Source organism: Prosopis cineraria, unplaced genomic scaffold (assembly GCF_029017545.1).
Source record: "Prosopis cineraria cultivar Desert tree isolate PC_DT_omini unplaced genomic scaffold, ASM2901754v1 PC11, whole genome shotgun sequence".
In the NCBI taxonomy this organism is placed as follows: domain Eukaryota; kingdom Viridiplantae; phylum Streptophyta; class Magnoliopsida; order Fabales; family Fabaceae; genus Prosopis; species Prosopis cineraria.
The window spans coordinates 12,187,602-12,202,950 of record NW_026555342.1 but is presented as its reverse complement, the minus strand read 5'-3'; the positions used below and the strand labels follow the sequence as shown (position 1 = coordinate 12,202,950).

General features: G+C 31.3%; 1 protein-coding gene and 1 pseudogene across 1 annotated transcript; both read left to right on the top strand.

Moving 5' to 3' along the window:
• Window positions 1-7,757: 7,757 nt before the first annotated feature.
• On the top strand, window positions 7,758-9,332 carry LOC129286858 (probable F-box protein At4g22030; annotated as a pseudogene).
• A 2,451-nt stretch (window positions 9,333-11,783) lies between these two features.
• LOC129285993 (uncharacterized) lies at window positions 11,784-14,718 on the top strand. The gene is given in 8 exon segments (XM_054922020.1): window positions 11,784-12,142; window positions 12,387-12,636; window positions 12,638-12,655; window positions 12,749-12,868; window positions 12,963-13,121; window positions 13,518-13,690; window positions 13,799-13,904; window positions 14,366-14,718. Coding segments are annotated over 7 exon segments (834 nt in total). The 5' UTR covers window positions 11,784-12,142; window positions 12,387-12,408; the 3' UTR covers window positions 14,396-14,718.
• The last annotated feature ends 631 nt before the right edge of the window (window positions 14,719-15,349 follow it).

Genomic DNA, 15,349 nt, shown 5'->3' with positions numbered 1-15,349 from the left:
GTATATCTGATATGGGTTTCAAAAGTTTTGTTTGGCAACAATCATCAACCTATTTACAATACAATTTTGAGTTTAAATGATTCTCAAGAACAACATAAGACAGGAGGCTTACCTTGCCTTGCCAACCATAAATGAACCTTCATTGCTCTTCGCTAGAGATTTCAAGGGAAACACTACGGCAGCCCAATCAGAGGCACAAGATTTCAAATTTAACCTAACATATTTAAATCTTATAACCATGTCTCGTGCAATTAAATATGTACTAATCTATATCTATATCTATATCTTTATTGTATATATAGATATATATTTCTAACTATCAATTTATTATTATTTTCAAATTTTATGATAATATGCTTTTATTTTATATTTTGATTATTTTTAAAGGTTTAAAAATATTTTTAAAAAGCAACGATTTCCTTTAAAAAAGCTTGAACATGCATCCCAAATGTTTAAGGACAAGATTTATATAATAAGTCTTATATACTCACATCCAATCAAATCAAAAGAAGTGTATTTTAATATGTTAATAAAATAATTTATACAAGATCTACATGCCTTAATTTAATTAAAACTAAGTACTTTAAATATATAATGTTAAATACATAAATTTTTTCAATATTAAATGTGAGTTATTTTTGAAATAAAACTAATTGATGGAATATTATATTCAGCGTTGTTAATTTACTTTTGAATATAAACAAATATATAATGTATATACGTTATTTTTTTTACCATAATATAAGTCATTTTTAATTAATTTAAATTTTTTAAAAAATTAGTTAAAAAATTTTTAACATCTTTTGAATTATGCCCTTAGATATAATAAATATAATACTTGACTTATTTAAAACACTTTTATTAATTACTTGAGTGAATATAATAAAAAATATAATTGGACAAATATATATTATTTAACATCCTATATTTTCGATCAAGCATGATTTCTAAAGAATACTTTGCTTTTTGATCCAAATAAGGAGGTATATTTATTTCATATTTATAATCTAAAGAATGATCAGCTAAATGATTCTAAAAGATGATCGTTATATAATATATTTAAATTAAGATTATATATATATATATATAAAGTCCCGTTTGATATTTGATTTTATCACTGCTAGCTGCTACTACTACTATTATTATTACTACTACTATTATTATTAAAAGAAATAACAATAATTTGGGAAAGAGTAAGTTGGTACTCGTGCTTTAACTTTTTATTAACTTTTATATTTAATTTTCGAAGCCTGATGAGATATATATATATATATATATATATGAAACTATAAACAAGACTTGTCCTTTAACTTTGATTGCTTTCTCTTCGATGGTCAAACACTTCTCACCATGAAAATTTGGAAGGGATTTCCTATTACAGCGCATAATAAATAGGAAAAAAATAAATTATATTTTGATTAAATTTTTTATTGGAAATTCTCTCTCTCTCTCTCTCTCTCTCTATATATATATATATATATATATAAATTCTTAATCTTATTTTTTTGAAAGACAAATAATTCAAGAATTTTAATTTTTAAGAATTAACATATTGAATAGACCAAACTATAAACACTTGATTAAATCAAAATAAATTATATGAATTTAATTCAGAATTTAGAAAAATTATAAGGAGGTATAGATTAATTTTGTTATTTCATTTTAACCTCTTAATTTTATTAAATTTTACATTATTTGTTACTGTTCATAAGCAATTCTATTTAAGACTAGTTGTTTTTAGAAATTAACTAAATGGCCAGTCTTAAATAGAAAGGAGAATTATACATACAAGTTCTATGATAGATAATTAGATACTTTCAGGTTCATTGATAATAATATGTTATCATTTTCTTAATTAAGCTCAATTGTTAATAAATTTAGGAATAATTGATTATTTTAATCTTAAAGTAATTCTCCTAAAATAGAATTGCCTTTTAATAGGAGGATATGTATGATTAAATTATAATGTTAACAATATGCTATCTTTATCCTCAATTTTAATGTTGTTTAGCACCCTTCTTAGCATCTCAGCTATAATTTTATGTTTCTAAATATCATCTTTCCTTGCCAATTGCGATGTTGTTAAAAGAAAAAAAAAAAAAAGCATGTTGCTCGCGATGTTCTTCTTCTCTCCAATTGTGTCTTCTTTGTGCAACCACTCCCCCCCTCCTTGTTTTTTCTTCCAGAATCATCTGCTGTCTTCTTGCAATATTCTGTATTATTAATTAGATCCTTTTCCAAAATATTTACTCTACTCGCTCTTATGATTTCCCTAAACAACCATGCTCTCATACATATACATACATATATATATAGAGAGAGAGAGAGATTAGATTCATGTATTGTGTATGTTTGCTATACGGATTTGATTTGGTTTGTTTCTTTTTAAACTCAAAATCTCCTTAAATTTCTTCTTCATTATGTCAATATTTATCTTCTTATTATCTGATCAAATTTTCGTGCTCATCTAAATTTTGAGCATTTTTCAAATTATTTTGATTCTCGGGGTTAAAAACTCCTTTAAAAAAATAATAATTAGACGAAGTAATGTTGATTAACTATGGACAATCGATCGATTTTAATATATAAAACCAGCTTCTTCTTCTTCTTCTTCTTCTTTTTGGATGAAATGTGATCATCTTGTTTTTTAAGCTTGTAAAATGCGTATTTATGTACGTGCGAATCTATTAATTAATGCATCAGATATGTACGGTATTTTTTTATTCCATATATTTTTATTTTAAATTCACTTTCCAATTTTTTATTTCCATTAATTGGAGTTTAGGTCTCGATAAAATTGTTACTCTGGGTTTACAATTAAAAAAAGAACTAATAACACGTCATTTTTTCCACGGGCAGTAGTATTTGTTCACCTGCATTATTTGCATTCTTTGAAATTTGAATAGCCGTGCAAACAATGTTTGAAATTCAATAATATGAACAGTTGACCCTCCCCCCCCCCCCCCCGGGGCCGGGGGTATGAGCGAGTAATGTAAGGAAGCACTCAAGTTTTTCACTTTTTCTACAAATCGAACAAATGCGATCATTCTTCTAGTCTCTAATTGATGCTGTATTATTTGATAGGCCGGTTAGTTTTTTTACTTAAAACGTGCCAATCATTAATTAATGAACACATATATTATTTGATCCGTGAAACTTGTGTCTTCGCCATCCTTCTGTTTTCTTCTTTTTGGTTGGGAGTGAACCTATAAATATAATGCCATATACAAGCAATATATATTTTTCCTTTTGCTTTCCTTTGCGTGATAAATTATAAATATTTCTTTAACAAAGGCAGCTTTGGCCTTATGTGTATATATATATTTATATATCCCTGCGTGGATATATTTATATATTCTAACCGGACATTATTAAGCGATTTTATAGACCAAGTTATTATCTTCAACCATTCACGTTTTTTAGGCTATGCTAAAAAAATTAAGTTAAATAATAGTAAATATATTTTAAAAATACCCCATGCCATTCATTAATTTTATTTTTCAAAAATCCATTGTAAATATTATAATCATTAGTTTTATTTTTTCTCGAGATATCACATACTTCTATGCATAGAACAACTTACTATGAATCTTCCAAAATTCCTTGCATATTTATTAAAAAATTCAAAATAAATTTCCTTTTATTGAAAATGATCTATAAATATTAATTAGAGTTATATACTGAATCTTAAGTTTCAAAGATCACAAATTAAAACATTGTTTCTTATGTTGTATGAAAGCCAATAAAAAATTGGTTTGGTCGGTAAAATTCAGTAGCATTTGACTAAAATAGTTTTGATTTGTCGTTTTTTTTTTTAATTCCAACACCCAATATCTTGAAAAACTTAATCCAAGGCCCATTGTGTGGAACTATTTTTATAAAAACAGCCTTATATGTACTTCAAGAATGTTTTTAGTATTTTTATTTAATGTTGTTATATATCTCAGCAGGACTTAAACTCAAAAATTCAAAATAAGCTCATTCAACTTCTTCAATCAACTGGACATTCGTAGTTATATATGTGTTCTGTGTCTATACATGTTATGTTTGTAACAATCTAGTTTAGTCTAATTGGTGGTAACTCTACACAAAAGCTTTTTTTTTTTTTTCTTCTGAGTATTTATACAGGCTCAAACTTGAGATTCTATGTTTAAACCGTCCTAATCTCTTCACTATATGATTGACGTGGGTTGATTTTGTTCATGGTTTTCTTATTGATAATTCGTTCTCATTGAAAGTGAATTGTCAGTATATTGGCTTCCACTTTTTATTCTCCAAACGACGTTAAACGTACACGCACATTGACCAATTGGAACTGTTGACTAGGACTTGTGGGGACGGGTCTGAAAGCTTTGCGAGGAAATTCCAAGCGTTTCCAAAACTAGACCGTGTGGTGAGACTTGGACTTACAATAGCCTATCCCCCCACTTGTTAAATGAAACTTATACACGTCAGCGATTACGCATTATGATTACGAGCTCCCTTACTAAGTAGCATTTCGGAGAAAATAACATCGTTTGTACGTAGTACGCGAACAGGAGTGATTAATTATGCAATTTCTCAAAAACTGATTAATATTTGCTTCATTATCATATAAACATAAAACTTGGCCATTAATTTATCATCTCCTCGATCACTTAATAGAGATGACAACAGGATAGAATGGCCATTTAATACTCATCTTTGTTTTACATTCTTTTATAACTTTTCATATTAACTATCTCATAACTTTTTTTATGTTCTCTCTTTCTTGTATTTCCTACTTAAATTTTAGAATATTCTATCTTCTTATGCCTGATTGTTTCAAAATTTATTACAAAGTAAGTAGTATTAAAATATTTTCCAAATCAATTTATTCGGATTAAAAAAAATTATATAGAACTCAACAGATTATTTTTAAAACTAAACATCTTTAATTTTGGTGCCACGCGATATACTGGACATTGAATAACCATATATATATATGGAGAGAAATATATATATATATGAATAAAATTTTACGTGTACAAATTATGGGTATCATTCTACATTAACTAAAAATAAAAAACACATAATGGTTTAGTCACACCAAGCACTTAAAATTATTATCCTGCAAATATGAATTAATTAATGAATGACAGATCTATGAAGGGGGCCCATAATATATTAAATGTGAGTATGTGACATGTAAGGACATGGACAACGCAGAGTAAATGTGCAGGTTTGGTCGTCAATAGTTGCCAGTCGGTAGGTGGTTTTAGTTAAAACTCCCTCCATTTTTAAATTTACAAAATTTATAATAAATGTTTATTAAAAAATGTTTTCATTTGACAATTTCTCCTACACCTATAAACGAGAGGGAGTACTTGATAAAATATGGACCACTCCCCGGACATAGAAAGAAGATTCTTCTCCTCCTTTTTGATAAATTATTTTTTTAATTTTATTTATAAGTTACTTTTAATATATTTTATTAAAATTAAAAAAATTATAAAAATTATTAACTCTATCTTAAAATTTAAAAAATTTTAAATTTATTTTTATTAAATATATTTATTTTAATAATATATTTTCTTTCTCCAACAAAGGATAAAAGTAAAAATTTGTTTTGAAAAATTAATGAGGCTATTTACAAATAGAACAAAAAAAAAATCTTCTTTCCGTTCCTATTAAATTGGACCACAGAGAGTACATCAAAAAATTTTAATTAAAATTTTTTTATCTTCCATTAAATGTTAAAGAGAATTAATGAGTTTTAATATTTTTCTTAATTTTGATAAAATATATTAAAAATGACTTATACATAAAATCTCAAGAATATTTCAAAGTCTTCCAGGTTTATCATTTATTCATAAACTACAAAATGCAAATAATAATTATTAATTACTCCATTTATTAAAAAAATTAAAGACATTTTAAACTACATTATCTACTTAATTATTTTTAAATTAATATTATCTTTTCATGTTTGCGTTTGATATAAGGAATTGATCAATTAAAAGCAAACAGTTGAATGATTTATAATCTAGTGGTTACACATTAAAAAATTAAAAAAAAAATCTCATATTTTTTAACATCTAACTTAAAAATAAATAAATATATATATATATATATATATTTTTAAATTGAGGAGTGTTAATAATTAAAAAGATTGGTCTCTCTCTCCACCCATGGACTTCATTGGTGGACTGAAGTGAAAAATATAATTTTAAGTAATTAATTAAAGCATTTTTTAATTAATTAAAACGTCTGTGACAATGAATTTGACGATTGAAGTTTGAAGACTGCATGTGATCAACTAGTATCCGTATTTATTGTACAGCTCAACATCACTTTATGAAGGACCCTGAGAGACGCTATTCTTGGACAACAATTCGTGCTTATCATTCTTGGACACTATTCTTCATCAACTACTACTACTACTATCATCATCATAATTCATGCACGAAAATATGAATTAATTAATGCTTAGCATGTTGACCTGTTGGGAGCTCGACCGATTTTGCGTGATCAAAAATTGAGAATCAACCATGGAGGACTGAGCATAATTCCTCTAACTCTGGCGTGTGAGCTCCAAGTCTTCACTGACACATCAATTCAATTCGGAGACTTTTGACCCTCGAGCTGAATTGGGTACTGTTGATTGATTATCATGTTTTAGACTGAAGATGAACCTGAATTTAATTATTTCCTCACATATAATTTTCGGAACTGAGTCCTTTAGATCTGCAAAATTAGACCTTTCCAATAAATATATTTCATCCGGTAGAATAATAAAAAATTTGCTGTTAGGAATCCCAGTAATTAAATAAAAGACTGCTTTCTTTGTATCTGTTTAACTTCATAATAATATCGAATCCAAGAAATCTTTATTGGACGGACAAATACAACTAATTAATCTTGCAGTTGCACAATCAACCAAGATATGTGTAATTATTATATTGAAACTACAACTTGTTTTTATGACACAAAACCCTGTCATATCATTAATCACTTGTTCGTTCGACGAGGTACATATTTTTTTATTTAACTTCATATATATAGGAGCATATGCATATGATTTTTTATGCCTAAAATGGTTATTTCACCTAACAACTATATTCCACTGCCTATTTATAGCACAAGTAGAAAATGTTTGTTTCAATTCTGTTTATAAAGAACCTCAATTAATTAATATGTTTATATTTATCATTTTGCCTTATTAAATGTAAGGAAGCTTATTAAATACTAAAATAATTTATTTTCAAATAGTTATATTTAATAAAAATAAAGTTAAAAATTTAGTAAGTTTTTAGATAGAATTTATAAGGTTTAAAATTTTTAATTCAATAAAAATGTTTAAAGTACACATGGATTAGCGAAAATACACAGCAGTGGCGGTGCATCACTGGCGTTTGGGACTTCCATTAATTGCCAGGACCCATCTGCCATCTTTGCAGCCCACACTACACCTAAGCATACAAAAAATTTTATATTTATTTTAATATATTTTAAAACTTATAATTTTTCTTATGATAGAAAACAATTATTTGTTCTTGAAGTATTTTAAAACTTATAATTTTTGACCACTTATTATTAGGTTTAAAAAAAATTTGAGCATTGCATTTTACTAAGAAATTGTGCAAGGTACAGAAATAAAAAAAATATAATTGTTAAAAATATTGAATCTAAATTTACATGAGGGTAACACGAATAAGTCAAGCCTAAGATCCAGTCAACAGTCTTTATTTTTAATTGAATTTAGGATTTTTTTTTTATTTTCATCTTCCCAGTCAATGGTTCCCTAATCTGACCGCTTCTCTTCTCTTCGTCTTCCTTCCCCATAAATAACCCACCGATCCTCTTCACCTCCACACCAATCACTAACCATAACCAGATTCAAGCTCAACAAACCAACCAATACACCTAATCAATGGCTTCCCTGCACACCTCATCTTTTCTTTCTTCTTCTTCTCCTCCTCCTTCGAAAAGAGCATCAGTGCCTGTCAAAGCCTCCATCAACGTCCCAAAATTCCCAAGTAGAGTTCCTTTCTCATCATCATCAGCCTCACGACTCCCAAGCAGAAAGCTCTTTGAAGAACTCAGCGGCTTCTCACACTCAATCCTTCCCTATCAGAACACCAATCTCACCGGCTCACAGTCCCACGATGATTTGATCAGATCCGAACTGTATGTGATCCTCGAAGCCGTGGCCGATCGAGTAGAGATGCACCACAACATAGGCGAGCAACGCAATAACTGGAACACCCTCCTCCTCAACTCCATCAACATGATCACCCTCGCCGCATCCACCATGGCCGGAGTCGCTGGAGTCGCCGCTGCCACCGGAGCACCGCTTCTCGCTTTCAAGCTCTCCTCCGGCCTCCTCTTCTCCGCCGCCACGGGGATGCTGGTCATCATGAACAAGATTCAGCCCTCGCAGCTGGCGGAGGAGCAGCGCAACGCGACGAGGCTGTTCCGGCAGCTCCAGAACGAGATCGAGACCAAGCTCGCCATAGGAAAGGTCACCGACGAAGATGTTAACCACGCAATGGCCAAGGTTCTTGCTCTTGATAAAGCCTACCCGCTTCCTCTCTTGGGCGATGATCGATGATCGAAAAAACCCGAAGAAGTTCGAGCATGCAACATGGTGGCCTTCTTCATCATCAAAACGAATTGCCACCTTAATGTCCAAGGAAGCGAAGAATGGATGGAGCGAGGGATTAGAGACGGAGTTAAAGGAAGTGATGGAAGTGGTGAAGAGGAAGGACATAGAGGACTACGAGAGGTTGGGGAACTTGGTGTTGAAGGTAAACAAGAGTCTGGCAATAGCTGGGCCTTTGCTTACCGGAGTAGCGGCCGTAGGATCTATGTTCATAAGCCCAGAATCGTCATGGTCGGCGATGGTTCCGGCGGTGGCGGGGGCGTTATCGACGGCCATAAATGGGTTTGAGCACGGTGGGCAATTGGGGATGGTGGCGGAGATGTACAGGAACTGTGCAGGATTCTTTCAGATGTTGGAGGATTCAGTTCAAGAGACGATTGAAGAAGATGTGGAGAGGAGGGAGAATGGAGAATTGTTTGAGATGAAGATGGCTCTGAAATTGGGAAGGAGCTTGTCACAGCTTAGAGATCTTGCGAAGAAATCAGCTTATTCTCGTACAGAGGGAGCTGACGTTGATGAATTCGCCAGCAAGCTCTTTTAGTTATTATTAATAATAATCCCTTTCATTAGTCTAACATTTTTGTGTATTCATCCTAGTTAACGTAGAAATTAATGCAGAGCTTTTATTTTTGTTTTGAGATGTTTTTATCTTAAACATCATCGATTGCAATATGTTTATATTCATGAGTAAATTTTTTTTTCCTTGCAACTTGTCTTTTAATTTTATTGGCTCTAAAATCCTGTAGTTGGATCATTTAATAAGTATCTTATGTGACATTATAATAATTGTTCAAGTTAACTATCAAATTCTAAATTTTAAAAAGCAAGAATTATACGAAATGAATATGTTCTAATGATGAAAATTGTTTTAAATTTTTAATAGAAAATTATTTTTTCAAGTATTAATAAAATTTAATTATTATAATTGAGATACTAACAAATCCGAGCCCCTAAAAGGCTAAAATCTTATTCCTACCTCTTAACATTATTGGACTTTGAATTTTATCTCTCATTGTAATTTCTTCCCAAATCAATTAACTTTTATAATTAATTAATCAATCAGCTAATTTTCATCTTATATTATAACAATTTTCAATTTAATTAAGTACCAAGTTTCAAATTTTTAAAAGAATCGTTATGCATAATGAATATGCTCTAATTATAAAAATTGTTTTAAATTTTTGATAGAAAATTATTTTTCCAAGTATTAACAAAATTTAATATTTATAACTGAGATACTAGCAATTCCGAGTCCCTAAGAGGCTAAAATCTTATTCCTATCTCTTAAACTTTATCTCTCGTTGTAATTTCTTCCCAAATCAATTAACTTTTACAATTAATTAATTAATTAGCTAGTTTTCGTCCTATCGCTTCCTAAATGTAAGTCCTTTTAGATATAAATAAAATGATTATTTATAATTAATTGTGTCAAAAATTTGTTATGCTTTTTCATAATTATCACGTGATTTAATGGACTTTAGTTATTCTTTTTTCTGGGAAAAAATGAGCATTAACAGGGGTATTTTATTGGGAAAATTAATATATACAAGATTAAAAAAAGATGCTTACATAATGCATTTATCATGTCAAGTGAGTTGATGATGGTATTTAATTATCAGTACACGTTAAATAGAGGGAAAATGACACTTCAACTTAAATAACTGGAGAAAGAACTCTCGTCCTATACATTGACAACCGGGCAAACAAAGATGTGAGGAGATGAGTTAATTAAGAAAAATAATGTATCCAGTTGAAAATTTTGGGAGAATAAATATGAAAAAAAATGAATTAATTAAAAAATCCTGATTAAGAGTTTTAAAGATTTTCAATTCATTTTTTTTATAATCTTCAACTTATATATGAATGGAGATATTTTAGTCAATTTTTTTTTTTTTGCTTTTAAATTTCAATATTGGCTCAAAGTGTTATTAGTCTCTTGATCTGTTCCGTGGACAGTGAATTACCCATAAAACAACGACACAAGCGAGGATGAGGTGTGTGGTTGCAAAAAGTAAATATAATTTATACATTTATATGTGCATGTACATTGGATTTTTTTTAGCGAAATTACAGAAAAACAATTTAGTAGTATATCCAAAATAATAGGCAATTTATTGACCAACGTAATTGGTTTCACAATGATTCAGCCATTACTAAACAGCACTACTTGATTTATTTATGCTGGCCTCAATCCATGTGTTCATGGTAGATTTCCCGAGTTGCAGTTTTAGAATGGCAAAATGTTTTAGGCTTGACTTTTTTAGATTTTTTATATGATTAATTGACTAGGTCAAATTTATGTATTATTGACCTGATTTGAGATAATTCTTCTAAAACTATTTTCTATTTATTTATAACTTGTTCCAACAAGACCAACGCATATTAGTTGATTTTTTCAATTCTCAATTAAGTCTTTTAAACATGATTTTTTTTATTTTCTTTTGGTCAGCGTCATTTTTTATTAAAGAGTTACATATATAAGGAATGTGTTGACAATTTAAGTAGGCATGTTTGTCATGGATGAAAAGAACCCAACAAATTAGCGTTCTTCCACGCTATTGTTGGAGTTGGACTTTCTTTAACTTTGGTCCACGCCGATTTTTTTTGTGAGGTCAACATGTTATTGCTGTTTTTTTTTTTAAACTTGATTTGTTAACCATGGTTAGACTAACACTTATAACATCAATGTGTTGATTTTTTTTGGTATCATACTTCTAATACAACTCATTTAATTATGTGACATTAATTAAATAAATTTTGTAAATGAGGTGGAAATTGATAGTTAAATAATAGACCGATAGCTAGGATTATTTGAACATTTAAACTGTCTAGGTATATTTTTACTTTTAAGTAAAATACGTTTAGACTTGTATGTGTATAAGTGCGTAATAGAAAAAATAATCTTACATTTAAACAAAAATTAAAAAAAAATCTGTTAATATTAAATTTAAAGGTAAATATTTCTCCTCGAAATTATTTAAAGGTATAATATGTTAGTCAACTTACATATTATAAAAAAAATTAAAATTAGAATAAAATAATACCCGATTTTTTAAAATATTTATTCATTTTAAAACCTATATCTATGACTATAATGTATAAATAAAAATAATTTAACGTAAACAAATTTAAACAAGCCCAGTTGGGCAAGGGAATTACGAATTGGATTTGTGCCCTTCCATGAAATCGGAGCAGCTGGGGAGGAAAAGCGAACACAACGATGTCGTTGTCGTGTTTGCCCGGCGATACAGAGCAAGGATCATTTCTCGGACTCACAGCGCAGCCAGAGAATTTTGTTCCCTGAGAAATTTTGGAATTTTCATATTACGAAGCTTGAAAGCGATCCTCAGTGTGTCCTCCTGCCATTCATATTATTCGTGGTTCCGGTGAAACCCCTTGTCCTTAGATTCATCCTCAATTGCTATTGCTGATTCTTCCCTCTCTTTCAACCCCACTTCCCCCAATTCGTGATTCTGGTTCCAATACTATCTCTGGATGAGCTAAGCTGATCCTTATCAGGTATGCCTAATCCCATTTTATCATTCTTCTCAGGTTTGCACTCGTGACTTTTCAAATCATATAATTTAGCTTGTGAACCAAATCATGCCTGATAGCTATTTTCTTCATGATTGCTCTTTTCTGACTTAAAACCAATTCGCATTATTTTTAATTGATGAGGTTTTGGTTGGCTCTGTGTCTACTTTTGTATAAATAGTTCAATCCGTTATTCTAACTTTGTTTTCCCCCTAACGTTGTTTCGAAGGCCGCACTATCATGGTCCAACCATGTTAACATTGTACGCTCCCCGAGCTGTTTTAAAGTGCCATCTGTATCAGGATTCAGCCTCTGAGCAACAAGCATATCCATCCAAGATCAATAATGTTAATTTCTTAAAGTGTAGTTCTAGTTTTCCTAAACCGTTTGGGAGCCCTCACAGCACTCCATCTCATAGTCCTTCATTTCCCCGGAAATGTGATAAGCAACAAAAAAGCCTTCATATATTGCATCAAGTTGGCTACACATAAATGGCTGGTGAGCATGCTCTGTTCTGGGGTCCGTCGCCTGTGTTTAGTCTATGATTGTACACGTGGTGATTGATATTTTTTACTATCACATGTTTTGTAGTGTGGATTACATGATTCCATCTCATCGGATGATGAGTATCGTTCATCACGTAATATAGCAATCAGCTTGTTTAGGCGATACAGAAATTTTGTTGATCGTGGGGGAGGTGAAAATCTAAAAGTAAACTTACAAGCCTACTTGATTTGCTTCCCTTATTCAGTTATTCATTCTTCCATTTGGTTTCAATACCTGTTCTCTCTGTTTTCACTCACAGGAGTTCATAGCTGCTGGGGTAAATGCATATGCATTAGGATGCACTGATGAGGGGATAAGGAAGGAACTGAATGATATGAAAGACTCTGGTATGGAAATTGAAGCAATGCAGAGTTATGGTGGAAGCACAAGTTTGAAGTCTAAGATTATCTCAGAGGAGGTAAATTTTACCTCAACTTGAATCTAGCTGGACAGCTAATTTGAACTTGTGATTATCAGTGATTATCACAAGTATCCTCCTTTTTCCCCGCCTTTCTCTTAGTTTTAGCCTTGTCAAGTTTTTTATAGCTTACACAATGTTAACGTAAAGGAGAGGAATTCTACCTTCCTATTCTCTTCTACTCTGCAAAGCCACATGCAGTGTTACTTTCATCCCAAAACTGGCTCACCTCAATGGTTCAAAAGCCAAGCCTCTTCCTGGCTTTTGATTCAAAACAATATAATTCTGCACTTTCTAAAAGCGAACAGGCTGCCCTGAGCCAACAACAATAAATTTATGGGCAAGATGTGCTCTAGATCTCTCTATTATCTTTTTCTTCTTGTTTGTTTGATGCAGCTTAATGAGTGCGTTCTCTGGCTAAGCATTATATTCATCACTATCTTGTGTACACCCCAACCAACTATTGTTAGATGGTCATCAACACCTCCAGTGTCAGACGAAGTGAGGCTTCAGTGGAAAGGCTTTTGCGCCCTCATAGCGAATGCGTATTTTATGAAAGGAATGGCATGGTGAGATGCCTTGCTTGCAATATATTAGATATAGTAAAGATACTTAAATATACAAGCTAAAAGTTCTGATGATAAATCATGATATTGCTTGCTATGTCGTCGTTGAAGGCTTCCTGTAAAGACTCTTCAACTGGAGCAAATGGCTGTCATGGATCAAGCTGAGAAGCCATCAGTTGTTGCTAGCCGAATGCGATTAGTCTTCAGCACACTTGAGGTTAGCTTAATGCTACTACGTTCTGTGAAAAATGTCTAGAGATGTTATTTTCTTATTTGCGTGACATGTTTACCGATCAAACTGGAATATGTTCACCTCACATAGAGGCAAACATGGGCCTCATGTTATTCTATTACTCGATTGTAAAACTGAAAGGATAAAAGAAAAAAGTGATCAGAGAAGATCTGGATTCTGGTGTATTGTTTAGAGATTGTTATTCTCCGGCAGAATTAAGTATAGATCATTAGATATTTTCTGTTAGATTTTTCAAGAATGTAATGGTAAATGCCTAAACACCACAAGTTTAATTTGTCACTATATGGTTATAGATGGATTTTGAACTTGACATAATTTCTCATGATTGAAGTTTGAATTATAAGTTGTCCTATTTATGGATGGCAAATATTGTGCATTTCTGTAGTTCTATTATATACATTGATACGATGTTGGGGACCGTGCAGGTGGTGAGTCCACAGTGGCCAAGAGTGTAGGGCATAAGATCTCCAGTTAGTTCCTCAAGAATTTCTGGTTTGACTTGTATTCCATGTTTGCAAACCAGTGCGATCATGTTAAGCCTAATGAAGGTGTCTAAGAGAAAATAAAGGCAAACATGTCGGGCTGCAAATATATTGTATAGTCACTCATAAGAAAAGGAAAAGGAGGGGGACGGGGGGATTGAATTTGTGTTGCGGAAGTGTTGGTGTGTCCGAATGTGGCATAGTCAAGCAGCAGTGTTGCATGGTTGTGTGGGAAAGAATGTTTAATTGTACATTAGCACTTATAATATGGTATAAATGATATCTTTCAAGTCTCATATTAGCAGGATTTGACTGTGAGGGGTTTAACTGGATAAGGGCATAAGACAGATAACAACTCACATGTTGTTCATTTTAACAGCTATGTCAATCTAATTTGATGGTTTGAAATTCCATCCGATCAATGCAGTGAATAGGAGCATTTAGACAAGTATTTGAGGTATTTATAAGGTGAAGAAGATGAATGCAATATTTGTATGAACTGACCGAAGAAAGAAAAAGTAATTTATCTCAATCTTGCATTGTAGTGAAATTCTTGATCATGTAAGAGGAGAATGATTATAAGGAGGAAACTAGAAAAGAAGACTAATCAATAGAAGCTTTAGTAGTGTTGAAAAACTTGGTGATTAGTCCTTGGAATATTTCCTCCACTTGTTCCTATTCCATTCGTTTTTTTTTTTTTTAAACGTAAACTGGAAACTTCATTCAACCGAATAAAAACAGAGAACAGACGACTCAAAAAAAAAAAAAAACTAGAGAAAAAGCCTACCAAGAAAACAAAGACAAAAACCTTTCTATACATGAGTCCATGAGCCAACTCGGCAAAATAATTGGCCATTCAATTTTCCCATATGCACCAAGTTGAAAGTAATATTCCACTTTCTATACATGAGTCTCCTTGATGCCTCG